General features: G+C 48.3%; 1 protein-coding gene across 1 annotated transcript in view; it reads right to left on the reverse strand.

Moving 5' to 3' along the window:
* Positions 1-27,627, reverse strand: part of LOC147448161 (uncharacterized) — a 250,323-nt gene that overhangs the window by 34,274 nt on the left and 188,422 nt on the right. Inside the window, exons 15-16 of the mRNA XM_086524021.1 lie at positions 16,627-16,698; positions 16,464-16,532 (exon numbers count right to left, since the gene is read on the reverse strand). Of these exons, the coding sequence (XP_086380147.1) occupies positions 16,464-16,532; positions 16,627-16,698 (141 nt within the window). The remainder of the gene's footprint in view (positions 1-16,463; positions 16,533-16,626; positions 16,699-27,627) is intronic.

Below are 27,627 nucleotides of genomic sequence, written 5' to 3' on the forward strand. Positions count from 1 at the left end.
TATTTGGTATGTATGTTGATGAGGTGTCTCATTACATTGACAGAGAGGGTGGCAGGGGTGCCCAGCTGGCAGGGACGTGGATCCCATTGTTGCTATATGCTGATGATATTGTGCTGATATCCGACTCACCAGAAGGTATGCAACGACATTTGGATGCACTACGCAGTTTTGCAGAGGATAGTGGACTGTGTGTAAACCTAGGTAAAACCAAGGTTATGGTGTTTAACACCACACCGCAATGGGTCAGGAGATCAGTACCTACTTTCAAATATGGTCAGGAGATTGTGGAGTATATAGATGCATACACCTACCTGGGGTAGTCTTTATTGGGCCGAGATTTTCTTTGAGAAGAGCAGCAGAGACTAGACTAACTAGAGCTGGTGCGGCTCTGGGAGGAATGGAGAGGATGTGTTCACAAGTTCAGTTCCAGGAACCTAGGACAAAGTTATGTCTCTTTGATACTTTGGTTGCCTCTACTATGTTATATGGGGTGCAAGTTTGGGGACCTTCTATAGGCTAGGATGGCTGGAGGCATATGGAGAAGCCCCTGGTATCTATGATCTCTCGGTTGATTAGAGCCAAGGCTTCTGTACCGCATGCTATCATTCGAGCGGAATTAGCTGCCCCCCCTATGGAGATTGAGGCGCGTACCAGATCAGTCTCCTTTGTACACAGTCTGTGGGATATTACCAGAGACAGATATGCTAGGGTGGCTCTAGAGTCCTCCAGACAATTAGCTCTTATTGGGGATACATCATGATGGTATGCACAGATGGCATCATGGTTTCAGACACATGGTTTCACCATGGACAGGTTGCCTCCTTTTCAATACTCTCTACAGGCACCCTTGAGGTCTCTGACACGGGTAGAGATTGATAGACTTATTCGTCAGGATCTGATCCAGCTGGACACGAGGAGGACATGGATAGAGCCGTCACAAGAGTTGGCACAAAGATGGCTTTCTATAGAGAGCATCTTCTCCACCTCACGGGGGATGGGTTTGTGATTCGACCTAGCTATATGGACACGCATCTTTCGCATGGTTTGTCTTGTGCCATTGGCCAGATACGCACGTCCTCACATCAGCTCGAGATTGAGACTGGCAGATTCAGAGGGACACCAGCAGATAACAGAATATGTCGCTTATGCCATCTAGAGCCAGAGACAGAAGTACATTACATATGTCATTGCACAGTGTACTATGAGATACGAGGTCGTTTTCACTGTCTATTCAGAGAAGGTTTTGGGCCTCTATCTAGGGTCATGAGTTATGAGGGTCAAAGATGTCTTGGGCTTTATCTACTTGAGTTACACAAGCATAGAGAAACCTTACTGAGGAGAGGTGAAGAGAGACATCCCCAGAGACAAATCACAGATTTCTTTACACTGGATACTGTACACCCAGAAGAACAGACAGAGGAGCAACCAACGACGGTGGAGAGGTCTACCCGCACTACTGGCATTCTCATAGACCGAGCATTGGAGCTAGGGAGATCTAGACGACCCCGAGGGAGGAGAGGAGCTACACAATTTTGAAGGAGGCTATGGCAAAGGATTCAAGCCATACTCTTTCGTCGTCCAGAGTGCAGATGAAGATGGATCTCTACTCCCCTCCCATATTGTCTTCACATTGTACTGCTTAGTTTAGGATCCCGCAGTATTTATATTTTGTTATCCTAGTTTAATTTATTTTGTTAATCTGACTTTGTATCAGATACACCGCATTGTAACTTTTTGGTCTCATAGGTCACTTTGGCCTTTTGAAGACGTTAATATAACATTTCATTTCATTTCATTTCTGTGTGTGTGTGTGTGTGTGTGTGTGTGTGTGTGTGTGTTTTCAATTCAGTTATTTGTGTTGCAGTTTCTGTTCGTTTGATTTATTGCTTGAAGTGTCCAAGCATGTAACAATGGTATCAGAGCTTAGACGATTCTTCTTCTTCGGAGGATTCGATCCTTTCTACAACACACATGGGTTCTGACAGAGAATCCATCAGAGGTGACACCCTTCCACCTGTTGGTCTGTGAGGAGATGAAGAAAAAAATCCTAGCGGGGGAGTATATGAAACCAACGGAGATTCCAACGGGAATAAGCTTATCTGAGAGGTCCGAGGATTTTGGAAAATTTTCTGGTGGAGAATCTTGTGAATCACCTGAAGGATTACCCGCTTGATGAGATTCACTATGATGTTGGTAATAAAGCAGAGTGCATAAAGAAAAAACTGTACTCGTAGAAAAAGTTTGACAAAACTTTTGAAAAGAAGACAAACCATTGCTGAAAAGCCTAAAGAACTCTTGGAAGAAGAGGAAATCAAAGGATATCCCGATTATTTGGGCTAAAAATCGTCTCTTAAAGTGGCGAGAAGATCCCAAGAAGTCTGTTCGTTTCGCGGATGACCTAAATTTTTCTTCGTTCTCATAGAATTTTTGATAGTTTGTCTTCCTCTAGTTCTAGTGAGGATGAGAAAATGCGGAAGAAGCGGAGAAAAAGCTACATAAGTAAGAAAAGCTGATTCTTGAAAAAGTCTAGAGGGCATAGGAAGCCATCTGGTAGTTCAGACAATGAGAAAAAGAACAAGAAGACCATGGAATTCAAGGGTGGGGTGAAGTAGTCAAGTTTGACACGTTTTCAAGCTACCAAGACACCCATTGAGCCCTTCAATTCATACAACAATTTGATATCACCTTTTTGGGAGGTCATTTCTCAGAACGCTCCAAGGTACGAATGGTGGCATCTTATTGAAAGGAAATGCACAAACATGGTGGCCTACTTTGTTGTTACACAAAGAAGCACCTAAGAAGTGGATAAAATTCAAGAGAATTTTCACTTCAGCATGGTTAACGGAAGAATACAAAGAAGATATCATCACGGCTTGGCATCATCTGAGAATGAAGAAAGAAGATACTTTGGATGACATTGCTAGAAGTTTGGGGGATGCCAGACAGCCGCGGCGAGTCACGTTGTTCCAGTGGCTGGTTGTACATAGAGCGACAGGAGTGGGGAGCTAGCTTGTACATAGTGGCCTTTCGGCAGCAAGTGCAGCTTGTGACCATCTTTTGGAGAGTCAGCGTCACTGTCTATGGGATTGCCCTATGGCACAACAGGTTTGTCTTCGGGTCCTTTGGCTGATGCCAGCTCTTTCTACAGCACAGCAATACACTTCGGGGACATTTTGAGCTATCCTCCACCAGCACGATGATAGTGATACAAGGGGGTCGACCTACACTCCAGCCTGCTACAGAGCTTACTCCACAGGAGTGGTGCAGTGAGAGAGGTGTGTTGGGAGCTCTAACACTCTGGATCATCTGGCGGACCCGCTGCTTCCGTCAGGTTATGAGTTTGGCTAAAAATGGAGAGAGAGAGTCTAAAATAAAATATGTGTGTGTGTGTGTGTGATGACGCAAGTGGCAATTCACTTGAATTGGAGAGTTTGCATTGGAGCCGGGTTTTTGATCAGACTCTTCAACGCTCTCCTAGAAATGCTCAATTTCTCTCCTAGAAAGGTATTGAAAGGATATGAGACGTGATAGAGGTTGATGGATGAGTGCTCTCGTTTAGACAGGCAGCTCTTTCTTTTGGGCTTGGAATGCACTACAGACACCATTAAGGATCTGGTTGATTCTATATTTTCCATTCCGCCACTGGTTGCGGAGGATTGAATCTGTGATGGTTCTTCGATCCGCTCTATATCTGCAAACGTGTATCGTCATTTGCAGTTGTCTTCCTTGATACAAGAACATTGTAATAAGGTATGGAATATGAATAAGGGTGCTACATGATAGTGGAGTAAAGTTATGAAGTGTGGCATGGTAAGCTACCTTACGAGCTCTACTTTTGACTGTTTCTGATTTACCGCTTGTAATATTTTCTATGGGTTGTATTGAGGTTTCCCATTAGTAATTCAATCTGACATTACTAAAAAAAAGTGTGTGTGTGTGAGAGTAAGGGGTTGGGGGTTGGGGTCTTGTTTACTTTGTGCTCGACTTCTCTATTCGCTGTCGCGTGGGAGCAAAAATGAGCTCCCCACGACACTCGAATGATTTTTTTAACTTTTAAGGGCGTTGCAGAAGCAAGATAGGTTCTTCAAACAAAACTGAAAAAAACCCTTGCTGGTGAAAGAGACACATGAATGTTATTGAAGATTTTTTAGTTTGTTTTTAAAAGGACTACCACTGATCGAATAACTGGTCTTCGAATGAGTCGGGAAAGGTAAAAGAGTAAAGATTCTTAATTAGTTGGACGTGGGCCAAGATTGACTTGGTGATACCAAATAATTTGGATGAAGTGGAGGATCTATACCTTGAGACCTTTGGTTTTGGAGCTTCCATGGAAAGAGCTCAGGTCATTTCAGCAATTGATATGGTGCAATGCTGTAGTAGGGCTACAGTGTCACTTGCACTGGATAGGCAGTTATAATTAATCTTGGATTCATAGTGGGTTGACTCTCGCCTGGGCAGTGATATGTGGCAGACACGTAGTGGTCGTCTAGAGGACGCCGTGGCCAGCTCACCACCACCACAGTTTGGAGATAGGCGTAGCTGGACTGCCAGAGATATTTGTGTTAGCCGTCGGCTGCTTTTTATGGTTGTACATATGCTCAGTTGGTTATATGAGTCGGGGATGTCTTATGAGTCATTGAGTCAAGAGTCTTAGTTAAGCCCAGCACTTGCGCACATGCACTCTTCCTGCATAGCTGGAGCCTCGTCGACACCTCCATTGTACCCATGAGTTCTCGGCTTGGAGTTGAGTGTCCTACCAGCCAGAGTCTGTATTGGTCAATGAGTATAGTCCAGCTTCCATTGGGTTTGGAGTCTGCTGCTATGTCATTTGAGTACATTTTTTGCTTTGTTCCGTTGCTCCATAGTGTTTTTTCTGCGCATGTGAGAGACAGGGAGTGGTCCTTTAGAGGACATCGTGGCCAGATCACCACCACCACAGTTTGGAGATAGGCATAGCTAGAGGGATATTTGTGTTGGCCGTTGGCTGCTCTTTATGGTGTACATATGCTCAATTTGTTATATGAGTCGGGTACGTCTTTTTTTCTCCAAGAAAGAGATCCTTCTATTAGTTAATAAAACTGCCCATAGGGCTACAACCACCTCTAGCAGAGAGGGCTACATCAACCATGGGGGGAGATTCCCAATGAAAAAAGAGCATATGTACAATGAAGGCTTAATCAAGAGATAGGAGTGAGGGTCGGGGATCATAGACCCACCACAGCAGAGCAAAGCCCATCTTGGGAAGTTTGTTGTCAGAGGATTGCTTCTAGGGGAGGAGCCTTGGAAGGAGTTTTTGCTTCAATGGCTTAGTGCTAGGGTGCCCCACGCTGGAGGCCCCTGGCGACCTTTGACCAGATGGATCTTCACAGAGATGTGCAGAGTTGGCCTGAGTAGGAGACTGGAGGACCATTTTGCTATGAGTTTGCTCCGCTCTTCAGAGCAGCTGGGAGAGGCTTGGAGCAGCATCAGCCTACTTGCATGGAGGAGCGCCTGAGACAGCCCCTTGTTTGGAGCGCCATGGTTAGCACTCAGAGAGGCCACTTGGTTGGTAGTAGGCCTCATGTTTCTTGGCCACTGGAGGCTGTGGGCTTGGGAGAGCTGTCCACTGGCACGAGTGCAGTGGGATCATGGAGAGTGGTTTGGAGGGACCCTTTCTCCTCACCCGACCATCTAGGTGTCCCTTTCTTTCAGTACACTGTTCGATTGGGATGCCACATACTAGCAACATGGATAGAGGCTCGTCCTCCTGTAGCACCTCATTGGCAGGAGGAGGGTCTCACAGCTGAGTTCTTGTCAGCTTTTTAGGCGAGGTTGTGGGACTCCAAACAACCGAAGCGAGTCACTTTGTTCCAGTGGCTGGTTGCACATCGAGTTACAGCAGTTGGGAGTTGGCTTGTACGTAGTGGTCTCTCGGTAGCATGCGCAGCTTGTGACCATCGTGTGAAGAGTCAGCGTCATTGTCTATGGGACTGTCCTTTGGCACAGCCGGTTTGGCTTCGTGTCCTTCGGCTGATGCCAGCTCTTTCCTCAGCATGTTAGTACACTTGGGGGGCAGCTGCTTGGTCCACTCTCACACCACACGGGCCCGGAACTTTAGTTTGAGCTATCCTCCACCAGCAGGATGATAGTGATGCAAGGGGGTCGACCTACACTCCAGCCTGCTACAGAGCTTACTCCACAGAAGTGGCGCAGTGAGAGAGAGGAGTGTTGGGAGCTCATCTACAGCCTGACACTATGGTTCATTTGGGGGCCCGCTGCTTCCGCATCTTTGAGGCTCGCCCTATACCACCAGCAAAGACAGTTCAAGATCTTTGGCTAGAGCTGATCCATACTCTCAGAAAACAGTTCGAGAGACTCCAGGGCAGCTCCGACCGCATGCGCGAGCGTAGAGAGGCTTTCCGTCGACTCTAGCGATCTAGGCCTTTCTTCACCATGGTCCAGGGTGTGCTCAGATGGCACTACCGTCCACCTGTGTAGCTTTTCCCTCCTCCCATCTCTTGATTTAGCCTCATTGTACATATGCTGTTTTTTCCTTGGGAGAGTCTCCCCGTTATGATTGTTGTAGCCCTCTCTAGTAGAGGTGGTTGTAGCCCTATGGGCAGTTTCATTAACTAATAGAGGATCTTTTTCTCGGGAAAAAAAAAAACAATCCCTGATGGCTTTCCTATCCCTTTCACCAAAAGTGTCCTATAAAATGTGGCTGGGCACATACTCTACAGTTTCATGGATGGTTTCAGTGGCTACAGTCAATTGGGAATTCATCTCGATGTCCTGATCAAGGCCGCTCTTGTGACTCCTTGGAGAATTCTTATCTACAAAAGAACGACATAGAAAAATTAGCGGATCAGCATAAACTGGCTCTAACCAATTTGAATAATCAAGCCCCAGTCTCTGAAATGATACACATGAAAAGCATTGCACAAAGCAGAATACTAACTTATGATATATAGGCATGAAGAATGAAGCAAAAGAAACTACAAATTGCACACAATTTTTTTTTTCCCCCCCGAGAAAAAGATCCTTCTATTAGTTACTAAAATTGCCCATAGGGCTACAACCACCTCTTCAAGAGAGGGCTACAACAACCATGATGGGAGACTCTCCCAATGAAAAAACCAACATATGTACAATCGGGCTAAATCAAGAAATGGGGGGAGGGAAAAGCCACACAGGTGGTCGGTAGTGCCATCGGAGTACACCCTAGACCATGGTGTAAAAAGGCCCAGGACGCCAGAGTCGAAGGAAAGCCTCTCTGCGCTCCCGCATGCGGTCGGAGCTGCCCTATAGTCCCTCAAGTTGTCCTCTGAGAGTATGGATCAGCTCTAGCCAAAAATCCGAACACTCTCTACTGGTGGCACAGGGCGAGCCTCAAAGATGCGGAAGCAACGGGCCCGCCAGATGAACCAAAGTGTCGGGCCACTGATGAGCTCCCAACACTCCTCTCTCTCACTACACCACTCCTGTGGAGTAAGCTCTGTAGCAGGCTGGAGTGTAGGTCGTCCCTCCTGCATCACTATCATCCTGTTGGTGGAAGATAGCTCAAACTGAAGTGCCGGGCCCATGAGGGGTGGACCAAGCCGCTGCTCCCCAAGTGTACTGTCGAGCCGTGGAGCGAGCAGGCATCAGCCTGAAGAACTCATAGCCACACCTGTTGGGCCGAGGGACAGTCCCAAAGACAGTGACGCTGACTCTCCACAAGATGGTCACAAGCTGCACATGCGGCCGAGAGACCACTATGCACTAGCCAGCTCCCAACTGCTGTAGCTCTGTGTGCGACCAGCCACTGAAACAAGGTGACTCGCCTCGGCTGTCTGGAGTCCCACAACCTCTCCCAGAAGGCTGCCAAGAACTCAGCTGTGAGACCCTCCTCCTGCCAATGAGGTGCTGCAGCAGGGAGGGCCTTTCTCTGTGCTGCTAGTATATGACGTCCCAGTCGAACAGTGTACTGAAAGAACGGGACACCTGGGTGGTCTGCAGAAGAGAAAGGGTCCATCCAGAGCCACTCACCAGGATCCCACTGTACTCGTGCCAGTGGATAGCACTCCCAAGCCCACAGCCTCTAGTGTCCAGTCTCAAGAGCTGCTAGGTCAGGATCTATGACACAAGTCCTGCCACAAATGCCCACTACTCGGATCCTCTGAAAACAACACTCTGCCACCTGGGGAGCCTCTACTGCAACTCGCTGTAGGCGTCCCCCACCCTGAAGCTCGAAGAAAAGGGATGGAACAGTCTCTAAGGAGGCCCTGACTGAGATGAGAACCTCCAGTCGTGTGAAGGGTCCCATCCACCTGGGTGCTACTGGCTCGAGAGGCGTGAGCCACTCAATTGGAACTGCCTCTGAGATGTCCTGGCACATGCTCTGCACCCCTCTCATGCCTTGTAAATGGAAACCCTGCACCTTCTCTGACAAGCTTGTGAACTCTAACCAGTCACCTAAAGAGCGCGCTGGACTCGCTGCCATGGGACCCCAGGAAACATGAGGCCGACTACCAACCAAATGGCCTCTCTGAGTGCTAACCATGGGGTTCCAGACAAGGGGCTGCCGTAGGCGCTCCTCCGTGCAAGTAGGCTGTCTCTGCTCCAGGCCTCGCCGCAAGAGATCCCAAGAACGAAGCAAACTCACAGCGAAGCGGTCCTCCAATCTCCTGCTCAAACCAACTCTGTGCATCTCTGTGAAGATCCATATGGTCGAAGGTTGCTAGGGGCCTCCTGCCTGAGGCACCCTAGCACGAAGCCGCTCTCCTTCCAGGCCTCCTCACCTGGAAGAAGTCCTCTGACGATGAACTTCCCAAGAAGGGCTCTGCTGTGCTGTGCTGGGTCAATGATCCAAGCCCTCCCTGTGAACAAGGAAGAGTGATGACCTGCCAAGCCACTTTGGCTCGGGCTATCTGAGTGTCCAAAGGAAGTTCCTGATCAGCCTCTCTACCTGGCTGATACAAGAACTCGAGAAGATCCAGCAAGAAGTGATGTACCACATAGTTGCCAACAACACCTTGTTGGCCACTACTACTCTGCTAGCCAAAGAAACTCGTGCTGAGCTCCAATGTAACAACTTTCTCCTAATAGACAGGAGAAGGGGAGCAATCTGCTGCTCGGGAGACAAGTCCAAACCAACCTGACAGCCCAAGTACCGAACTGCAGTCCCTGGGGGAATCCACCTGAAATCCTCTCCTGGCATCCAATCGGGCACAGAAGCACTACCAACCGAGAAAGCCACTGTCTTTCTCCAGTTGATCAGTGCGTCCGATGCACAACAGAAGGTCTCCAGACCTGCTCACACCTGTGAAGGTTGGCCTCCTCGCCATCTAAGTACAAGGCTGAGTCGTCGGCAAACTCAGCGTCCTGCAGCTCATCTCCTCGAATAGGGAGTGCTAAGCCCCGTAGACCAACCTGTTGCGACACAGGAAACCTGCTCATCGCCCCCGCATAGAACAGAAAGAGAAAGGGGGCAAGAGGACAGCCCTGTCTGACCGAAAGTGTGAGCATGAAGCGATCACCTCTACCTCCTGCCAAAGTATCTGACTGTGAGCCTGTCTGTACAAAGCTGACACCCCTCTGATCCAAGCATCTGAGAAGCCCATCCTCTGTAGAGTGTCCTCTAGAAAGTCCCAGTCAACTCTGTCGTATGCCTTCTCAAAATCGAAAGAAGAATCACTTGGTCCTCACCACGGAGCCGTGCTAGGGCAGAAGCCTCCCAAAAAGTAAAGATGTTGTCAAGGATACTGTGTTCCTTGACAAAACCTGTCTGAGTCCCATGTATAAGGCTCTCTAGAAGTGGCTGAATTCTCAAACTCAGAACCTTGGCAAGAATTTTGTAGGCTGAGTTGAGGATGGTGATGGGGCGCCACTGTCGAATCTCATCCAAGGAGCCACCCTCCTTGGGAATGAGGTAGATCACGCCCTCACTCATGCTGTCAGGCATCACTCCTGTGTGCAAAATGTACTGGAAAGCACTACAGAGATCTAGGCCAAGCAGGTCCTAGTACTCCAAGAAAAAATTGGGAGTCAGTCCATCCTCACTTGGACAGCTACCACGGGGGAGGGCCCTAAGAGCCGTGTGCAACTCCTCAAGCTGAAGTGGCAGCTCAAGCCTCTGACGCATTCCTCAGTCACAAGACAAGGCATCTGTGCCCAAACCTGCTCCCTGCATGCATCTTGACGCTCTGACTGGGACTCTGCAGACAGTAACTCGCGGTAAAAGTCAGTAGCAACTGCACGCATATCCTCGGGCTCAGAAGCAACTGACCCGTCGGGCCTCCTCAACTGTCTGACCTTCGCATGCGAATGCCGAGGTCCCACTTCCTCAAAGAAAGCACCAGTCACTCTGCCGCCCACCTGGGTCCACTGAGATGCCTGTTGGTGGAAAGCAAACTCATGTCGCCTCTCCTCTGTGCTAACAAGCTCCTGTGGAGCCTGCTGTAGCTGCTCCTCCAACCAAGAAACTGTCTGGATGCTGCTCCTGCATCCTCTGTAACGAAGCAATGCCTCGTCTGAGATGCTGCTCCTCCTCTCTCGCTGCAGCCCGGCGAGCCAGAGACTCCTGGAGAATGAAACGGCTAATCTGAGCTAGGCCTGAGGCCACTCTGTCAGCAGGAGAATCCTGCCTGTCCAAGCTCTCTGTCTAGATAGCCTCTACCCGCTCTCTGAGTGTTGAGTCCAACAAGACCCTCTCTTGGATGCGAAGCATCGTGCTCCCACTCCTCTGATTGTCTGCCACTGTGAGGATCACTGGTGCATGGTCCGAGAAGAAAGTCCCTGCCAGAATGCCCACTGTCCCTCCCAAGTCACTGAAATGGTCACTAGTGTAGAAGTGATCTATCTGTGATAGACTCACTCCTTCCGCTCTACGGTCCGAACGAGAAAAGGAAAGGCTGTCTTGGGGCCTCACAAAACCAGAGTGCTGCCAATCATCCGAGACCCTCAGAGTCATACAAAACCTCTCCCAAGCTGCCAACTCAACTCCATGCAAAGTAGCATGGCTACCACCAATCCTGTCAGAAGGGTCTTCCAACATGTTGAAGTCCCCTCCTATGCACCAGTATTCTGCCTGCGATAGAGACTCAACTATCTGTGACCAAAACTCTGCTCGAGCACTAGCCACATTGGGCGCATAGATGTTCAGGAAGCCCGCCAGGCAACCCTGAACCTGCATAGTAATCTACTGAGCCTTGCTTGGCACAATAATCCCTCTACTCACAAGGGCCTGCTGCAAAGAGTCCGCAATAGTCATACATACCCCACCCTGGATGCCTCCAGGTCCAAAAGCAGCTGACCAAAAAGTATCATATTGTCCACGCAAGAGCTGACCACAACGTCTAATGCGGCTCTCACACAGATGGTGCTCCTGAAGCATAAGGAGATCAATCTCTCCTCCCAGAAGGCAGCGGTGAAGCTCCTGAAGCAGTCGGCCCCGCAGACGCTGAAACTGGGGCCCACCTAGTCCCTAAACGTTCCATGAGACGATCCTCATGGGGAGCGAGAGAGAACAGATGCTGCCGCAGTAGCTAGACGGGCTATCTTCAAGGCTGGCTTGGATGGGGAGTAATCCGCATCCGAGCGTCCTCTAGATAGGCGTGACTGCAACGAGTGCCTGGCCCAAGCCCAAGCGGAGCGAGCCGTACGTAAAGCAACCTCCTCTGTCTAGGAGTCCTCATGAATGTATACATAGCATGGCAAGCACTGTGTATCGGCAAAGAAGTAAACCACAATGTGTCTACATCGTGCTGAATCTGGAGGTGTCACCACAAACTTGGCGAATGGCCACAAAGTCTGAAGCATGTCTGTAACTCCTAGTTCTCCCATGTGGTGAGAGAACTCTAGGACCTTTGTGTGCAACCATCCCAACACTGAGTCGAGAGTCCACTCAGTATGGTCCCTACCGCAAAGGGGAAAGGAGAAGCCAACTATTGAGTCCAAGGCCTCTGTCCCCCTAGCTGCAAGGAACAGAACATGGACCCTGAAGCAGGCTACCTCATGGTCTGCTGAGGGGTCGCCAAGAAAACGAGTAAAGTCGTAGTCGAAGAGTCCCATCGGCGCCGGATGTCAATGCTCGTCAGACCACGAGGGATAGCTACAAGGAGAGACGTCTGTACCTGTAGAGGGGGCCGCAAGAAAGGTTGTCCCTCTCTCGCCAAGCGACTCGTGGCAAAGGCGCTGCCAAGAGATCTCCTAGCAGCAGGAGAAGGTCCTGCCCCCTGGGTCGACTGTGGAACTAAAGCGGGAGGGGGGGGGGAGAAGGAGCAGGGGGGAGCGGTGGAGAAGAGGGGTAGGGGGGAGCGGCAGAGGTAGAGGGGCGGGGGGAAGAGGCGGCGGGAGCAGGAGGCGGGGGGGAGGATGATGAGGAGGGGGGGAACTTTGGGGGGGGAGGGGCTGTCGAGGGTGAAGCTGGGGTGGGGGCTGGAGCAGGGACCTCATCCTGCTCGAGAGGACCAAACCGGTTCCCTGGGGGAACCCACTGTTGCTGAGTAGGCGCCTGAGGACCACTCTGAGTGCAAGGCTGTCGCTGTGGCCCCTGTCGTCGTCCACCACGGACCTGCTACCATCCCTCCTCCACTGGAGCCCCAGGCTCAGAGGGTGGCTCTACATGTGTGCGCTATGTCTCTGTCTGTGTCTGCTCGACAGCCCTTGCAGGCTAGGGCTGAGGCTGTGGTGTAGGTCGAGGCCTTCTCCGTTGACAGGCCTTCCCTAGATGGCCCATCTGTTGACAAATGAAGCACTGGTTCGGGAGGCCCGAACACTCCACACTCTGTCTAAACCAACCCCCACTCACCCGAGGAAAAAGAATAACCTTCGGGAGCGTGTGAGTGTCTCTGACCAAAACGCGAACTGAGGGAATGCCAGCCGCCTTGGCAGCTACTCAGGCTGTTGTGTGAGGTGTCTCCAGGACAGTCCCAATGGCTGAGCCGATCCTGAACAAAAGTGGTAAGCACTCCCTCCGCAAACCCGGAAAGCAGACGGAGATGGGGATGTCTGCCTCCTTTACTAGAACATCGGAAGTAGGGTGGAAACCATGTCCCACTGTCGAAAGTGGGCTCGTGCTGCTCAGATGGTCAATGGACTCATGGCGATGACCTTGGACGCCATCTCGGAGGTCTCAAACTCGATCTGTACATCCAAGATCTTGCCCACCTCTGCAAGAAGGCGGGCCTGGAGAAGGTCACACACCTCTCCTCTACTAGGTCAAGTGTCGAGAATCTTGCAGATGACAGAAGTCGCCTGCAAGCGCTCTATCTCTGCGGCTAGGCTCGCTTGTTCTGTCGGTGAGAGAGCAAGTCGAATGGTGGGCTCAGTGGGGTCGGGCGAGGGGGACTTCGGACGAGTCCCTTTGTGGCGGAGCTGGAGCCTCCATCTGTGTCTACAGCTGTGGCGAAGAAGTGGACAGAGAAGAGACTCTGCAACCGAGCGCGCCGAGCACTGTCCAAAGAAACAATGCTGCCAAAGCCAATTGCAGGAGTCTTCGGAAAAGAAGAAGACCGGGGTGGGGGGGGGGGGGGGGGGGGGGGAATGGCAGCGCTTGAGGGGGGCAGCGGGCGGGTACGCGCAGCAGCGGGGGCGGGCGGGCGGGCTGGGCTGCCGCACGCAAGGACAAACGGGGGCGGGGGGCAGCGCGAGGGCAATGGGGGGGGGGGGGCGGTTTAGCAATAGCGAGCAGGGCCTGGAGCTGTCGTACACACCATGAATTCTCTTGATTTTTCCTGAACACAAAATTATTAAAGAGGATATAAAAAAAGGGTATAGAGCCCACCTACATTGAAAGAATGGCAATGACCAAAATGATGTGTATCTGCTACAACTTTGCATTCAAGACACCCGCCTTTTTGCATCCGACTTTGTGGGCTCAGGCAATCCCGGACACTCTAAGGGCATATCGTACTTCTTTCGAAGCAACGACCAACCACACTCCTCTTTCAGCCGACTTTCCGCTTGGAAGCAATTACCCCTTTTGAATTCAACTCAGGAGCACCCAGTGGGCAGCCTTTGTGTGGAGGCAAGCTTGCCTATATCCCTCGTCTGTCCATACTAGAGGAGAGCCGGACGTTAGCTTCAAGCGCTCTCTAAGCAGAGCAGCTTTGCCACAAAGCTCGGCATGATCAGCATTTACAATGACCAAAGCTCCAGAAAGGGTCCCTGGTGCTCGTGTATTAGGCAAAGTTTTTGAAAAAGCCCAACCTAACTTTTTTGAAAAAGTTTCTGCTCAATTCCTCTCAACCCTATCGACCCCTATCCCTACGACTCACCGTCCCTACTCTCCTACTTTTCGTCCCTACCCACCCTCTTCTTGCCCCTACCCTACTCCCTCGCCCCTTACCCTCCTAGCTCTCGCCTTGTCTCATAGAGACTCAGACGAAGCCCCCTCGCCCAACCACAGAGGCCAACATTCGACTTGCTTTGTGGATGACAAAGCAAGGGAGCCTTGTAGCAGAGGTAGAGTGCCTTCAGGCCGCTTCTGTTATTTGCAAGATTATCAGCATCCCCCCAACAAAGGCGAGGTGTGTGATCTACTCTAGGCCCACCTTCTCTCGGAGGTGGAAAAGATCATGGATGTACAATTCCTCGCGATTGGATACTACCAAATCGAGTCTGAGACTCTCGAGATGGCGACCAAGGTCGTTTCGATGAGTCAAGTGGCCATTGAAGCAGTCAGGGTTCATTTTCGACAATGGCATCATGGTTTGGACCCAATTTCTGATGTTCTTGTTAAGGAAGCAAATTTTCCCATCTCTGTCCGTTTTTGTGCCTTGAGGAGAGAGTACATCCCACTGCTATCCAAGATTGGTTCTGAGATTGGGACAACCTTGGAGATCCCACGCATGATAGCTTCTTGTTAAGGAAGTAGATATTCCCATCTTGGTCTGTTTTTATGGCTTGAGGAGAAAGTACATCCCGCTGTTATCAAGGATTGTCTAGATTGGGACAGTCTTGGAGATCCCACACACGACAATCTTGGAGATCCCCACGCACGACAACTTCAGTTGCTGCCAAGCAGCAGGTATACCTACAGTACGCGTTTTGGTTTGGGACAACCACTCTCTCCTGAAGGTAGTCCTACTCCCTAGGGTGAGTGTTGGATGGTTCCACCAGAGCGTGATGTATTCGGACTCCCGAATCACTGCTTCATATGTAGACAAATGGGCCATCTTGCAAAGGCTTATCCTCGCAGGAGAACCCAATCGCGCCATAGACTCAGTCTATCGCAAGGCTGGCCAAGCACAACAGACGGTGCACCGCCTCCTAAGAGACTATTTCCCAGCCTGTTGATGGTTGCCAGCAGGTGCATGGCCATCGCTACCGGGGATAGGCACTCCCCACAGACCCCCCTAGTGGCAGACCTCTGGCTAGCAGAATTGGCCCCTCACTCCCCGACCGCCGACTCCACCACTTTGTTTCCACCTCCCCCGACTCCACCACCTCACCTCCCGCACCTCTTATCTCCCCCACTAGACCCGCAACCTCGTCTCCTGGCCCGTCTCATACTCCATCATCGGCTCAGAGGACAGGGCACTCCTCAACAACTCGGAGATCTCGTGGTCCAACGCGAAGCTGTAGGTAGACTTGTGTCCAAAAACTTGGGTGAGAGAATGAAAAAAGAAATTATCACTAGAGAGAGCCTCCTCATAAACTAAAAATGCAATATTTTCTGGTTAACAACAAAGCAAAGTCTTATAGTTCACGAGCTTCTACCATCCATGAAAAGTTCATTCATTCAAAGGCCCCTTTTTCCTTGAGGAGGTTATTCAGGTGATATGCCATTCAGTTAAAGACCAATGTCAGGCTAGATGACTTGAATGCTGATCGTTTTCTAGAGGTAGCCAATTCCAAAGAGAATACGACGTGCAGCCTTGGATGCACCATTGATCTTGATAATACGCATCTCACCATGGACGAGACAAAATATGTCTCATCATGGGAACATGGGACAATACTACAAATGAGCCCTTGCCTTCAACTTTTTAAACTCCCAAAAGTCTTAACACGTGATATTCTCCATATTGGCCACACAACATACATTCAGCAGCCTTTTCTACAGTACTAACAGTCAACTATGGCTAAACCTTTGCCTGATAAACTATAGCAGAGACTATTTGGGAGAAACACGTAAGGCAATGTTGTCAGAAAGGAAAACAGTTCATCCTTGTAGCAGCTACTTTTATTTTTTCAGCAACTTAAATAAGAAACTGACCAGTGCTATCTCCTTTGCCCTAACACAATAGATTAAGAAGTTTTTAGAAAGGCATAAGATTCCAGCCGTGTTAAACTTTTGCCTGATACTCATGGAGAACTAAATTTAATTTAAATGAACATGCAGAACTTTGAAGCCTTGACACAAAGAGCCACTTCTCTGCTGTACACCTAGTGGGCAATGCTAAAAGGTGTTCTTGCAACAGCTCTCTTTGCTAAACCAGAAACTAAAGTGAGCAATTAGTTATTGTAACCGTTTGTGAGCGAAAGTGTACAATTCTGACCTCATCAGTGCGAATTACACTGGTATTGTATAGAATCTCCCTGGGGTTCTTGTCATTCAAGCCTTTAACCTACAAATGATATGACACACTTTTATGATAGATGTCAATGTGTTGATAGTTATGATACAAATATGAAGAGCCAGTCCACATGAAGGACACCTACCTTCACAGCAAGCCCGAGTACATCACCAGCATTAGTTTCATAAATAGGAGATTCGCTGCCTGACAAAAGCATCTGTATAACACCCAAAAGTAAATCCATTGTGAATGTTCCTACAGTTAGGCAGTCTCATTTTTTGGATCTGAACTACACCATGCGACAATGGGACATAATAAACAAACCGATCATGCATACAAACCAAGATAAAAGCAATAGGGATCTACTTTTATAAAGCAACACAACAGAGTCAAACATCAAGGAAAAAGTATAGCAAAGAAAAATTTGCGACCACACCCTATCCTCGATTTTCTCTCCTTCCCCTCCCCCCTGCAGATTGGAGCCAATCTGCACCCAGATCCATTCATTGGATCCCCTCCTGCCCTTCCTACTCCTTTGATCTCCACATCCTGATCCATAATCTAGAGAGGGGCATACATGGATGGACTCCACCAAAATCCCACTTCCACCTTTCGCTAGAGAAGCAAGCAAGCCTCACTGTAGGAACATTGTGAACGTTCCTACAGTTAGGCAGTCTCATTTTTTGGATCTGAACTACACCATGCGACAATGGGACATAATAAACAAACCGATCATGCATACAAACCAAGATAAAAGCAATAGGGATCTACTTTTATAAAGCAACACAACAGAGTCAAACATCAAGGAAAAAGTATAGCAAAGAAAAATTTGCGACCACACCCTATCCTCGATTTTCTCTCCTTCCCCTCCCCCCTGCAGATTGGAGCCAATCTGCACCCAGATCCATTCATTGGATCCCCTCCTGCCCTTCTACTCCTTTGATCTCCACATCCTGATCCATAATCTAGAGAGGGGCATACATGGATGGACTCCACCAAAATCCCACTTCCACCTTTCGCTAGAGAAGCAAGCAAGCCTCACAGCTAAGGTAGCTACATATAACAAGAAACGTTTCGTGTGTTTCATCGTTTTGTTGTTTCAATGCATTTCGTTTTGAAGATGCCAAAAAGAAACAGATTGGTTTCATGGGGTTGTAGGATACATAATACCTAGAGTTGAGCATTTTCGGTAGAGCTACATACATATTTACATTTAAGGGAATTTCATTGAATGATGCTCACATTTGCACCATGAAGGTCAATAGCAAGCCGTAGGCAACATGTGGTTTACGTGCAATGAAAGAAATGGCAGTCTCTCACGGGTCCTTGTTAGCCTTAGAGTGTATGCATGCGTATGTTCTATAGAAATCTAGAGAGAGAGAGAGAGAGAGAGAGAGAGAGAGAGAGAGAGAGAGAGAGAGAGAGAGAGAATGAAATGTAATATTAACGTCTTCAAAAGGCCAAAATGACATATGAGACCAAAAGGTTACATGTGGTGAATCTAATACCAGGTACAAAGTACAAAGTACAAAAAGTACAAAGAACTGAAAAGAAAATAGTAGGTAGGGTGGGGTGAAAGCAGATACAAAGGGAATACAAAGGATGAGATGATACAATGGAGCTCTCTAACAGTAGAGGCATCATATACATATACATCAGTATACAAAAGGCTATAGAGGTTCAATGTCCTTCAAGGTAAGCACTCTGTCAGGACGGCTCCTATACCGCGCTAGTATGGTATGGATCCTCTGTCGCAATCTGTGTCGATGTCGAGAGGGCCCCCTCATCTGTGGGCGACGGGACTGCCCCAACTCTATCACCCGATCAAGTAGTATGCCTCTTGTTGCTAAATTGGCTTTATCTGACAAATTTTTTTTTCTAAATGAATTATTGGATTTATACGTGAGAGGGTTTTCTCGCTTGGAACACCAAGGAAAAATTATTCTAAATGAATTATTGGAATTTTAAGAGAGGGTTTTTCTCATTGGAGACATCCGAGTACAGAATATTCCTAGTGCGTCATCCAAAGTAATGACGGGAGCACTGTGAAAGAGAAAATCTGTAAGGCCACCAGGAATAGGTACTTATGATGCGTCACATTGGATGGGTCACAGGGAGCATCGAGAAGAAGTGTTTGACCATCCAGGAACGGACGTCTCTGATGCGTCGTAGGATGGGTGACATAGAGCATCACAAAGGAGATTGTACCGTAAGTTTGAGAGGAAAGGACTAGGTGATGGGTATTCTTGATGCGTCACAAGGTGGGTGACAGGTGCATTGGAAAGGGGATATCCATAGTTGAGAGGAAATTCCGAACCGTGTTAGAATTGTGCACAAGGAAAAGCAAGCACTTGAATGAAGATGGGTTCAGAGGAAACATCTATGTCTGCATTGCAATTGTGCATGTGATTGCATCCAGGGACGCCTGGGAAGTGTTGTGAAAGTTTTGTTTTTAACTTATAAGGTTTTATTGAGTTTTTGGGCAGATTCAAACCATTTTTAAAGGTGACCGGCCGCCCACTTAATAAGTGGGCAGCCTATGATTAAATTAAACAGTAAAAACGAGCCAACGAAAGAAAAAAAACCAAAAAACGGCCGTGACCTCTACGCAAGCAGCCAATGCTCTGCTATCTTTGCCATGGCCAGGGAGCTATAAAAGCATCACACGCCCTCTCCCAGAGGGAAGACCAGTTTTTACAAGGAGAAGATGCTGCTGCAGATTTCAGCCGCAAAGAAGACGTTGCCGGTGATGCCCATGGCTGCCCCAAGTGTACCAGATGTAACAAGGACCTAGTGCGCAAGTACCCTCGCGAAGAAGTGCCTACGAAGCATGTTTCCATCGCGACAAGCTGCTGTTTTTCTCTGTTTTCAGCCCATAAACGTCGTAGACGTTGCTGATTTACGAGAAGGAACCTGAGAACACACCTCTTTGGTGTGTAGGATTGGAAGGGAGGATTTTCTATGTAGAGATCTCTTCCAGGGAATTGCTTTTCGAGAACGGAGTTGCGTTTCGAGCGTAGAGACTTTGAAGGTAACGATTTTCATGTTATGATCTCTAAGTATTTGTTTGCAGATGTACTTCCTCTTAGTGAGGGAGTAGGAGTAGAGGAAGGCACGAGCCTCTACATGAGAAAAGCGCTCTGAGGAATTAGAGCCAGATCAGCCTAAGGGTTTTGTACCCGAGTTTGGGAAATAGATCCACGGATCGGAGAGCGGTAGTCTCTCAAGTTGTGATCCGGAAGTTGGGATTCCCAAGTAAGGACTTCGTGTTCGGGAAAGCAGAGTTGTTCTGCGGGAAGAGGACTCTGGAAACAGAGTTGGAAAAGAGAGTTGCAGGGATGCCATGCCCTGAGTTTGGAAGGTGAGATCCAGGGGCGAGAACCTTGGTTCTCAAGGATTTGGAATAAGGAACGGAAGTTCCTTGGAATAGGGTTTCGCCCTAGGAATAGGAAGCTGAGGCTTTCGGGAACCATCAAGTCTTATTCTAGAACGAACGTGGTAATACGTTCTGTTCAAGTGCTTGTATAGATATCTCCTCAGTAATAAAGATACTAATACGGGGAGAGACCAACCCATCTTCTGGTCCCCAGTACTGCGTCGATCTTCTCACTCTCTATCTCTCTCTATTTCTCTTTTTTATATACCCTCTACCTTCAGTAATAAGTGATAAATCCTATTTATCCGAATGTATTTTATATTGCTATGCGCTCCTGTTTGTGACACCTCTGGTGTTGCTATGACTGTGGGGGCTGCTCGAACTCCTCTATCTGTGATTGGAAGAAATCTGTAATCTGCAGCTGTCGCTGGATCTCTCTCATTGTGCCCCTCTTCAAAAGGTCCTCTCTGTGTGTGTGAATCTCCAGTAAGTATAATCCAAGGCATCCCTGATCCATGTATCTCATGAATCTAGAAAGTGGTCCAAAACCCTCTCTGAATAGACAGTGAAAGCGGCCTCGTATCTCATAGTATATTGGGCAATGGCACATGTAATGTAGCTCTGTCTCAGGCTCTATCTGGCACACCTGACAAATCCTGGACTCAACGGATACTCCTCTGAATCTTCCTGTCTCGATCTCTGCTTGATGTGAGGATGTGTGTATCTGACCAATAACACATCGTATCCTGTGGGATAGATGAGTATCCATGTATCCTGGACTGATAAAAACCATCCTCCATGAGCTGGAGAAGATGCTCTCTATAGAAAGCCATTTTCGTACCCAACTCATATGTAGGCTGTATCCATGTCCTCTTCGTATCCAACTAAATCAAGTCCTGCCTGATGAGCCTGGTAATCTCTACCCTAGTGAGGGAGATGGAGGGTGCATCCAGAGAGTACTCAAATGGGGGTAGCCGATCCATACTAAAGCCATGTAACTGAAACCAAGATGCCATCTCTGCATACCAACATGATCTATCTCTCTGCAATGCCAACTGTCGTGAAGACTTTAGTGCTAATCGAGCATATCTATCTCTAGGGAGAGCCCAAGTGCTATGCATAAATGAAACTGATAGAGTGAGTGCCTCCACTACCAATGGAGGAGCAGCGAGCTCCGCCCTAACAATGTCATGTGGTATTGATTCCTTGGCCCTAATTATCCAAGAAATCAGACACAAAGGGCCTCTCCATACATCTCCATCCATCAGTTCTGCCAGCTCTGCTATGATGATCAACTGAGGGGCCCCATGAGAGAGGGAGAGGAAATGAATTGTTATAATAAACGTCTCTTCAAAAAGGCCAAAATGAGCCACAAGACCAAACTGATACAATCCTGGTGGATTTGATACGATGTCTGGGTAGAAAATAAAATGAAGTAAAATAAAAGCTAAACTGAAAATCAGCGCTCAAGGATGTCTGGCATTGGGCGTTGTTCGAGGATGTACTGCATCAGTCGCTGAAGAGCATAGTCAATGTCCACCTCTGTAAATAGTCGTATTAGACGTCTCCCATGTCGTGCTAGAATAGTTCAGATCCTCTCATGGAGCCTCTGTCGATGTCGTGCTGGCCCTTGTAGACATGGGCGTCTAGATCTCCCAGGCCCAATGGCTCTGTTAGTCAATATACCTCTGGTATAGGTGGACTCTGAAGTTTGCTGTGAAGCTTGCTCATCTGACTACCGAATCTCTGCTCTAAAGAAGCCAGTAATCTCCCTCTGTGAATGTCTCCCACTATCTAATCTCCTTAAAAGACTCTCCCCGTGTCTGTACAGCTCTAGCGAAAACAACCTGAGGCATCTTTGATCTTGATATCTCATGTCTCTAGCCAATGGTCCGAAGCCCTTTCTAAATAGATAGTAAAAGCGGCCTCGTATCTCATAGCATACTAGACCATGACATATGTAATGTGACTTTGTCTCTGGCTCTATATGACACAACTGGCAAATCCTGGCCTCTGTTGGTACTCTCCTAAATCTGGTAGTCTCAATCTCTATCTGAAGCAATGGTGTGCGCATCTGACCAATAACACATCGTACCCCATGGGATAAATGAGTGTTCATATAGGCAGGTTTGAGTTATAGAAGATGCTCTCTGTAGAAATCCATCTTCGTGCCAAGCTCTCGTGCCGCTCTGTCCATGTTCTCCTAATGTCTAGCTGGATAAGATCCTGTCAGATGAGGCTGGTAGTCTTGGTTTGTTTGAGGAAAAAAGAAGGTGCATCAAGCGAGTACCGGAAAGGGGGTAGTCTGTCCATACTAAATCCATGTATCTTGAACCATAATTATCGAGAAGACTCCAAAGCTAGGCGAGCATCTCTATCTTTGAGGAGATCTAGATGGTGTGTATAAAAGAGACGGATATTGTAAGTGCCTCTATGACCAGCGGAGGAGCAGCAAGCTTCGCACGATTGATCTCGTGCGGTACAAAGGCCTTGGCTCTAATCATCCGGCAAATCATAGAGACCAGAGGCCTCTCGATGTATCTCCATCCATCAGTATTGCCAGCTCGGCTATGATGGTCTACTAATGGTCCACATATCTGTGCTCCATATTGTGACTCTCTCTCTCTCTCTCTCTCTCTCTCTTCAGGCACCCTCGATGTCTCTGACACGGGTGGAGATTACTAGACTCATTCGTCAGGACCTGATTCAGCTTGACACCAAGAGGACATGGATAGAGCCGGCACAAGAGTTGGGCATGAAGATGGCTTTCTATAGAGAGCATCTTCTCCACCTCACAAGAGATGGGTTTGTGATTCGACCCAACTATATGGACACACACCTATCTCATGGTCTGCATTGTGCCATCGGTCAGATACGCACATCCTCACATCAGCTCGAGATTGAGACTGATAGATTCAAAGGGATACCAACAGATAGCAAGATATGCCGCTTATGTCATCTAGAGCAGAAAACAGAGCTACATTACATATGTCATTGCAGAGTGTACTATGACATACGAGGCCGTTTCCATTGTCTATTCAGAGAGGCGTTCGGGCCTCTATCTAGGGTCATGAGTTATGAGGAGCAGAGATGTCTTGGATTGTATCTACTTGAGTTACACAGGCGTAGAGACACTTTACTGAGGAGAGATAGAGAGAGACAATCCCAGAGACAAATTACAGATTTCTTTACACTAGATATTGGACAGCCAGAAGAGCAGCCACCATTGCAGAGCTTTGTCTGCACTCACACTACCACAATTGGCACTATCATAGGCTACACAGCATCCGACGGAAACTACAATAAAGGATTCGAGCCATACTTTCTCGGCGTCCAGAGTACATATGAGGATGGATCCTCGCCATTTCCCCTCCTTCCATTGTACTACACCTTCTGTATCTTTTGTATTAGCTGGCACATCCATACAATCCCAGCTTGTAGTAGTTGTATCTTGTTTTAGATCCTTTTTTGTATCCGGACATAGTGTCAGATTCACTATGTTGTAACAGCTTGGTCTCATAGGTCATTTTGGCCTTTTGAAGACATGAATATATCATTTCATTTCATCTCTCTCTCTCTCTCTCTCTCTCTCTCTCTCCCGCAGAGCCATGACCAGTGACATGCACTTTCTTTTAGCTGAAATCGTAAAGAAATCCATTGACAAGATGTGGACCAGGAGAGCATATGATCATGATGGATTAATGCTGGAGCACTTTATACATGCTAGAGATATGCTTGCAGAGCTTCTTGCAGTAATGTTCAACCGAGCCATGTGTGAGGGTTTTTCGGATACTTGGAGCAAGTCTACTATTGTGCCTATCTTCAAGGCAAGAGACTCCATGATACTGGGGAATTACCATACTATCATGATTGGGCACATGCTAGCTAGGTTGTATGCATCCATTCTTGAGTAGTAGCTGAGTAGATGGGCAGAGAGAACAAGCATTCGAGCATCAAGCCAGGCAAGTTTCAAGAGGGGTTTTATTACTCTTGATCATATATTGACACTCAGAGGTGTTATTCAGGAAAGCGAAACACATGGTAGGAGGATTTACTATACCACTGTGAATTCCCAGATTCGCCAGGGGGATGCACCGACACTTGGATGCATTGCACACTTTTGCTAGTGATAGCGGCTTGCTGGTGAACCTTGGCAAGACCAAAGTTATGGTGTTCGACACCGCAACACGGTGAATCAAGAGATCCGCACCGACCTTCACATATGGTCAACAGAGGGTCGAGTATACGAACACACACTTACCACAGAGAGAGAGAGAGAGAGAGAGAGAGAGAGAGAGAGAGAGAGAGAGAGAGAGAGAGAGAGAGAGAGAGAGAGAGAGAGAGAGAGAGAAATGAAATGAAATGAAATGTTATATTAACGTCTTCAAAAGGCCAAAATGACCTATGAGACCAATCAGTTACAAAATAGTGAATCTAATACCATGTCTGGGTACAAAAGAACTAGAAAAGAACTAGAAGTGGAACAAAATACTACTACTACTACTACAATCTAAAACTACGTGGGTGTAGCAGCTGATACAATAGGTACCCGGTAAACTGGATGTAACAGTGTGTGAAACAAAGATGGAAGAAATGGTGAGGATCCATCCTCATCTGCACTCTGGATGTCGAGAGAGTATGGCTCGAATCTTCTGTTGTAGTCTCCGTCGATGCTGTGTAGCTCCTCTCCTCAGTCGCGGTCGTCTGTATCTCTGTAGCTCCAATGCTCGGTCGATGAGAGTGCCAGTAGTGGTCGAATGAGTGTGGGACGAGCTCTGCAGTGGTGGCTGCTCCTCTGGCTGTCCCATATCTAGTGAAAAGAAATCTGTAATGTGTCTCTGGGACTGCCTCTCTCTAGCTCTCCCCAGTAAAGTGTCTCTATACCTGTGTAACTCAAGTAGATATAGTCCAAGACATCTCTGATCCTCATAACTCATGACCCTAGATAGAGGACCAGAACCCTCTCTGAATAAGCAGTGGAAACGCCCCCGTATCTCATAGAACACTGTGCAATGACATATGTAGTGCAACTCTGTCTCTGGCTCTCTCTGGCATAATCGGCATATCCTGCTGTCTGCTGGTATCCCTCTGAATCTACCAGTCTCAATCTCGAGCTGATGTGAGGATGTGCGTATCTGACCAATGGCACAACGCAAACCATGAGACATATGTGTGTCCATGTAGCTGGGTCGAATCACAAACCCATCTCCTGTGAGGTGGAGAAGATGCTCTCTATAGAAAGCCATCTTCGTGCTCAACTCCTGAGGCGGCTCTATCCATGTCCTCCTGGTGTCGAGCTGGGTCAGGTCCTGACGAATGAGTCTAGTGATCTCCACCCGTGTAAGAGACAGCGAGGGTGCCTGAAGAGAATACTGGAAAGGGGGCAACCTGTCCATGGTGAAGCCATGCGTCTGAAACCATGAAGTCATCTGTGCATACCAGCATGAAGTGTCCCCCTGTAGAGCTAACTGTCTGGAAGACTCAAGGGCCACTCTAGCATATCTGTCTCTAGTAGTATCCCATAGGCTGTGCACAAAGGACACTGATCTGGTAAGCGCCTCAATCTCCATGGGGGGGGTAGCTAGCTCTGCTCGAATGATCGCGTGAGGTACGGAGGCCTTGGCTCTAATCAATCGGGAGATCATAGATACCAAGGGCCTCTCCATACGTCTCCAACCATCCTGGCCTACAGAAGGTCCCCATACCTGTACCCCATACATCATAGCTGAGGCTACTAAAGTATCAAAGAGCCATAACTTTGTCCGAGGTTCCTGGAACTGAACCTGCGAACACATCCTCTCCAAGCCTCCCAAGGCCGCATAAGCTCTGGTCAGTCTAGTCTCTGCTGCTCTCCCCAAAGAAAACCTCGGCCCAGTGAAGACTATCCCAAGGTAAGTGTATGCATCTGTATACTCCACAATCTCTTGACCATACGTGAAGGTCGGTGCCGATCTCCTGATCCACTGCGGTGTGGTGTTAAACACCATGACCTTGGTTTTACCAAGGTTTACAGACAATCCACTATCCTCTGCAAAACTGTGTAATGCATCCAACTGTCGCTGCATACCCTCTGGTGAGTCAGAGATCAAGACAATATCATCAGCATATAACAACAATGGGATCCACGTCCCTGCCAGCTGGGCACCTGTATCACCCTCTCTGTCAATGTAATCAGACACCTCATCAACATACATACCAAATAGAGTAGGAGACAATGGGCAACCCTGTTTCACCCCGATAGTGGAGTGAACTAAGTCAGATATCCCCTCTGGGGTGCGTACATGTCCCATCACTGATCTGTATAAAGCCATAATCCCCCAAATCAACACTGTGGGCACCCCCATCTCCTGCAGTCTGCGCATCAGTCGAGCTCTCGGTACCATGTCAAATGCTTTGCGGAAATCCACAAAGCTACAATAAATCCGTCTCCCATGTGACCTGCCCTCCTCAATGATAGCTCTGAGTGTCAGAATATGGTCAAGAGTGGAGAAACCCCTCCTGAAACCTGCCTGTCCCTTTGCCCGTACACCCTCACCCTCTGCCCAGTTACTCAACTGCTGCTCAATAATGGATGCATACAATCGTGCCAGTGTGTGTCCAACCATAATAGTGCGGTAATTTCCAGGCTCTGTAGGATCACCTGCCTTGAATATAGGCACAATAGTAGACAACCTCCAAGTCTCAGGTAATCCCTCACACATGGCACGATTGAACAACACTGCAAGAACCTCCATCAGCATATCCCTAGCATGTATAAAGTGCTCCGCTACTAGACCGTCATGATCGTAAGCCCTCCTGGTCCTCATCCTGTCAATGGCTCTCTTTACCATCTCAGTGGTAAAGAAGGTGCTCGTAGGTGGACATAGCTCTGTAGGATCTGGAAGGGGATCCTGCCCAGGAACCGTATATAACGATGTCGCATACTGGCCCCACACATCAGGAGAAGTAATCACTGGGGGAGGGGAGTGCTCATGGAAGAGTCGCCATGCCTCGCCTGAGTCTCTACTCAAGAACAACTGATACAAGTCTCGCTCCATCTGGGCCAGGTAAGCTCGTTTCTTCTTTCGCACAAGGCGCCGGAAAGCAATCCGCGACTGTCTGTAGGTGATGACTCCTAAATGAAGATCCCTCTGAAGCTGGGCTCTCATCTCTCTGCACTCCTCATCATACCAACTATTCTGGGGCATGCTCCCAGAATGTCGCCTCCGATCCGGTTGAGTGTGTGGGTATGCCTCTGATGCTGCATCATGTAGTGTCTCAGTCAGTAAAGTAGTGCACTCCTCTACTGAGAGGCCTGGAGCAACTGTGCATAGACGATCCCAGATCGCCTCTGTATAAACTGAGTCAGTCTCTGGTGTAAATGTATAACGGGTGTGTGACCTGCCTCCTGATTTCTGGGCTGTACTAAACTGAAAAGATACGGACAGTGTCAAGAGAGCATGATCCACTGCTACGCCCACTGGTCTGGCTCCCACTGTGAAATCCTGAATACAAGGAATAAAGCTCGGCTGTGTCATAACATAGTCCACTGTACTGGCCCCATGTCTGTGTGGAAAGCATGTGAAGCCTGCTGCTCCAGGAAACCGCTGTAAGCCATTAAGTATGGCTAGCCCATGTGTAGTCGTCATCTCCGTGAGGTATCTCCCATACTCAGTCTGCTCTCTGTCATGTGAGCATCTGTCAAACCCCAGCTCACCCACATCCAACTCTCTAAGCATCTCATCTGAAGTGTCGTAGAAGACTGTCTGACAGTTGCCCGTTCGAGCATTG

The sequence above is a fragment of the Adiantum capillus-veneris genome, chromosome 11 (genome assembly GCF_014529385.1).
Source record: "Adiantum capillus-veneris isolate H3 chromosome 11, ASM1452938v2, whole genome shotgun sequence".
Classification (NCBI taxonomy): Eukaryota; Viridiplantae; Streptophyta; class Polypodiopsida; order Polypodiales; family Pteridaceae; genus Adiantum; species Adiantum capillus-veneris.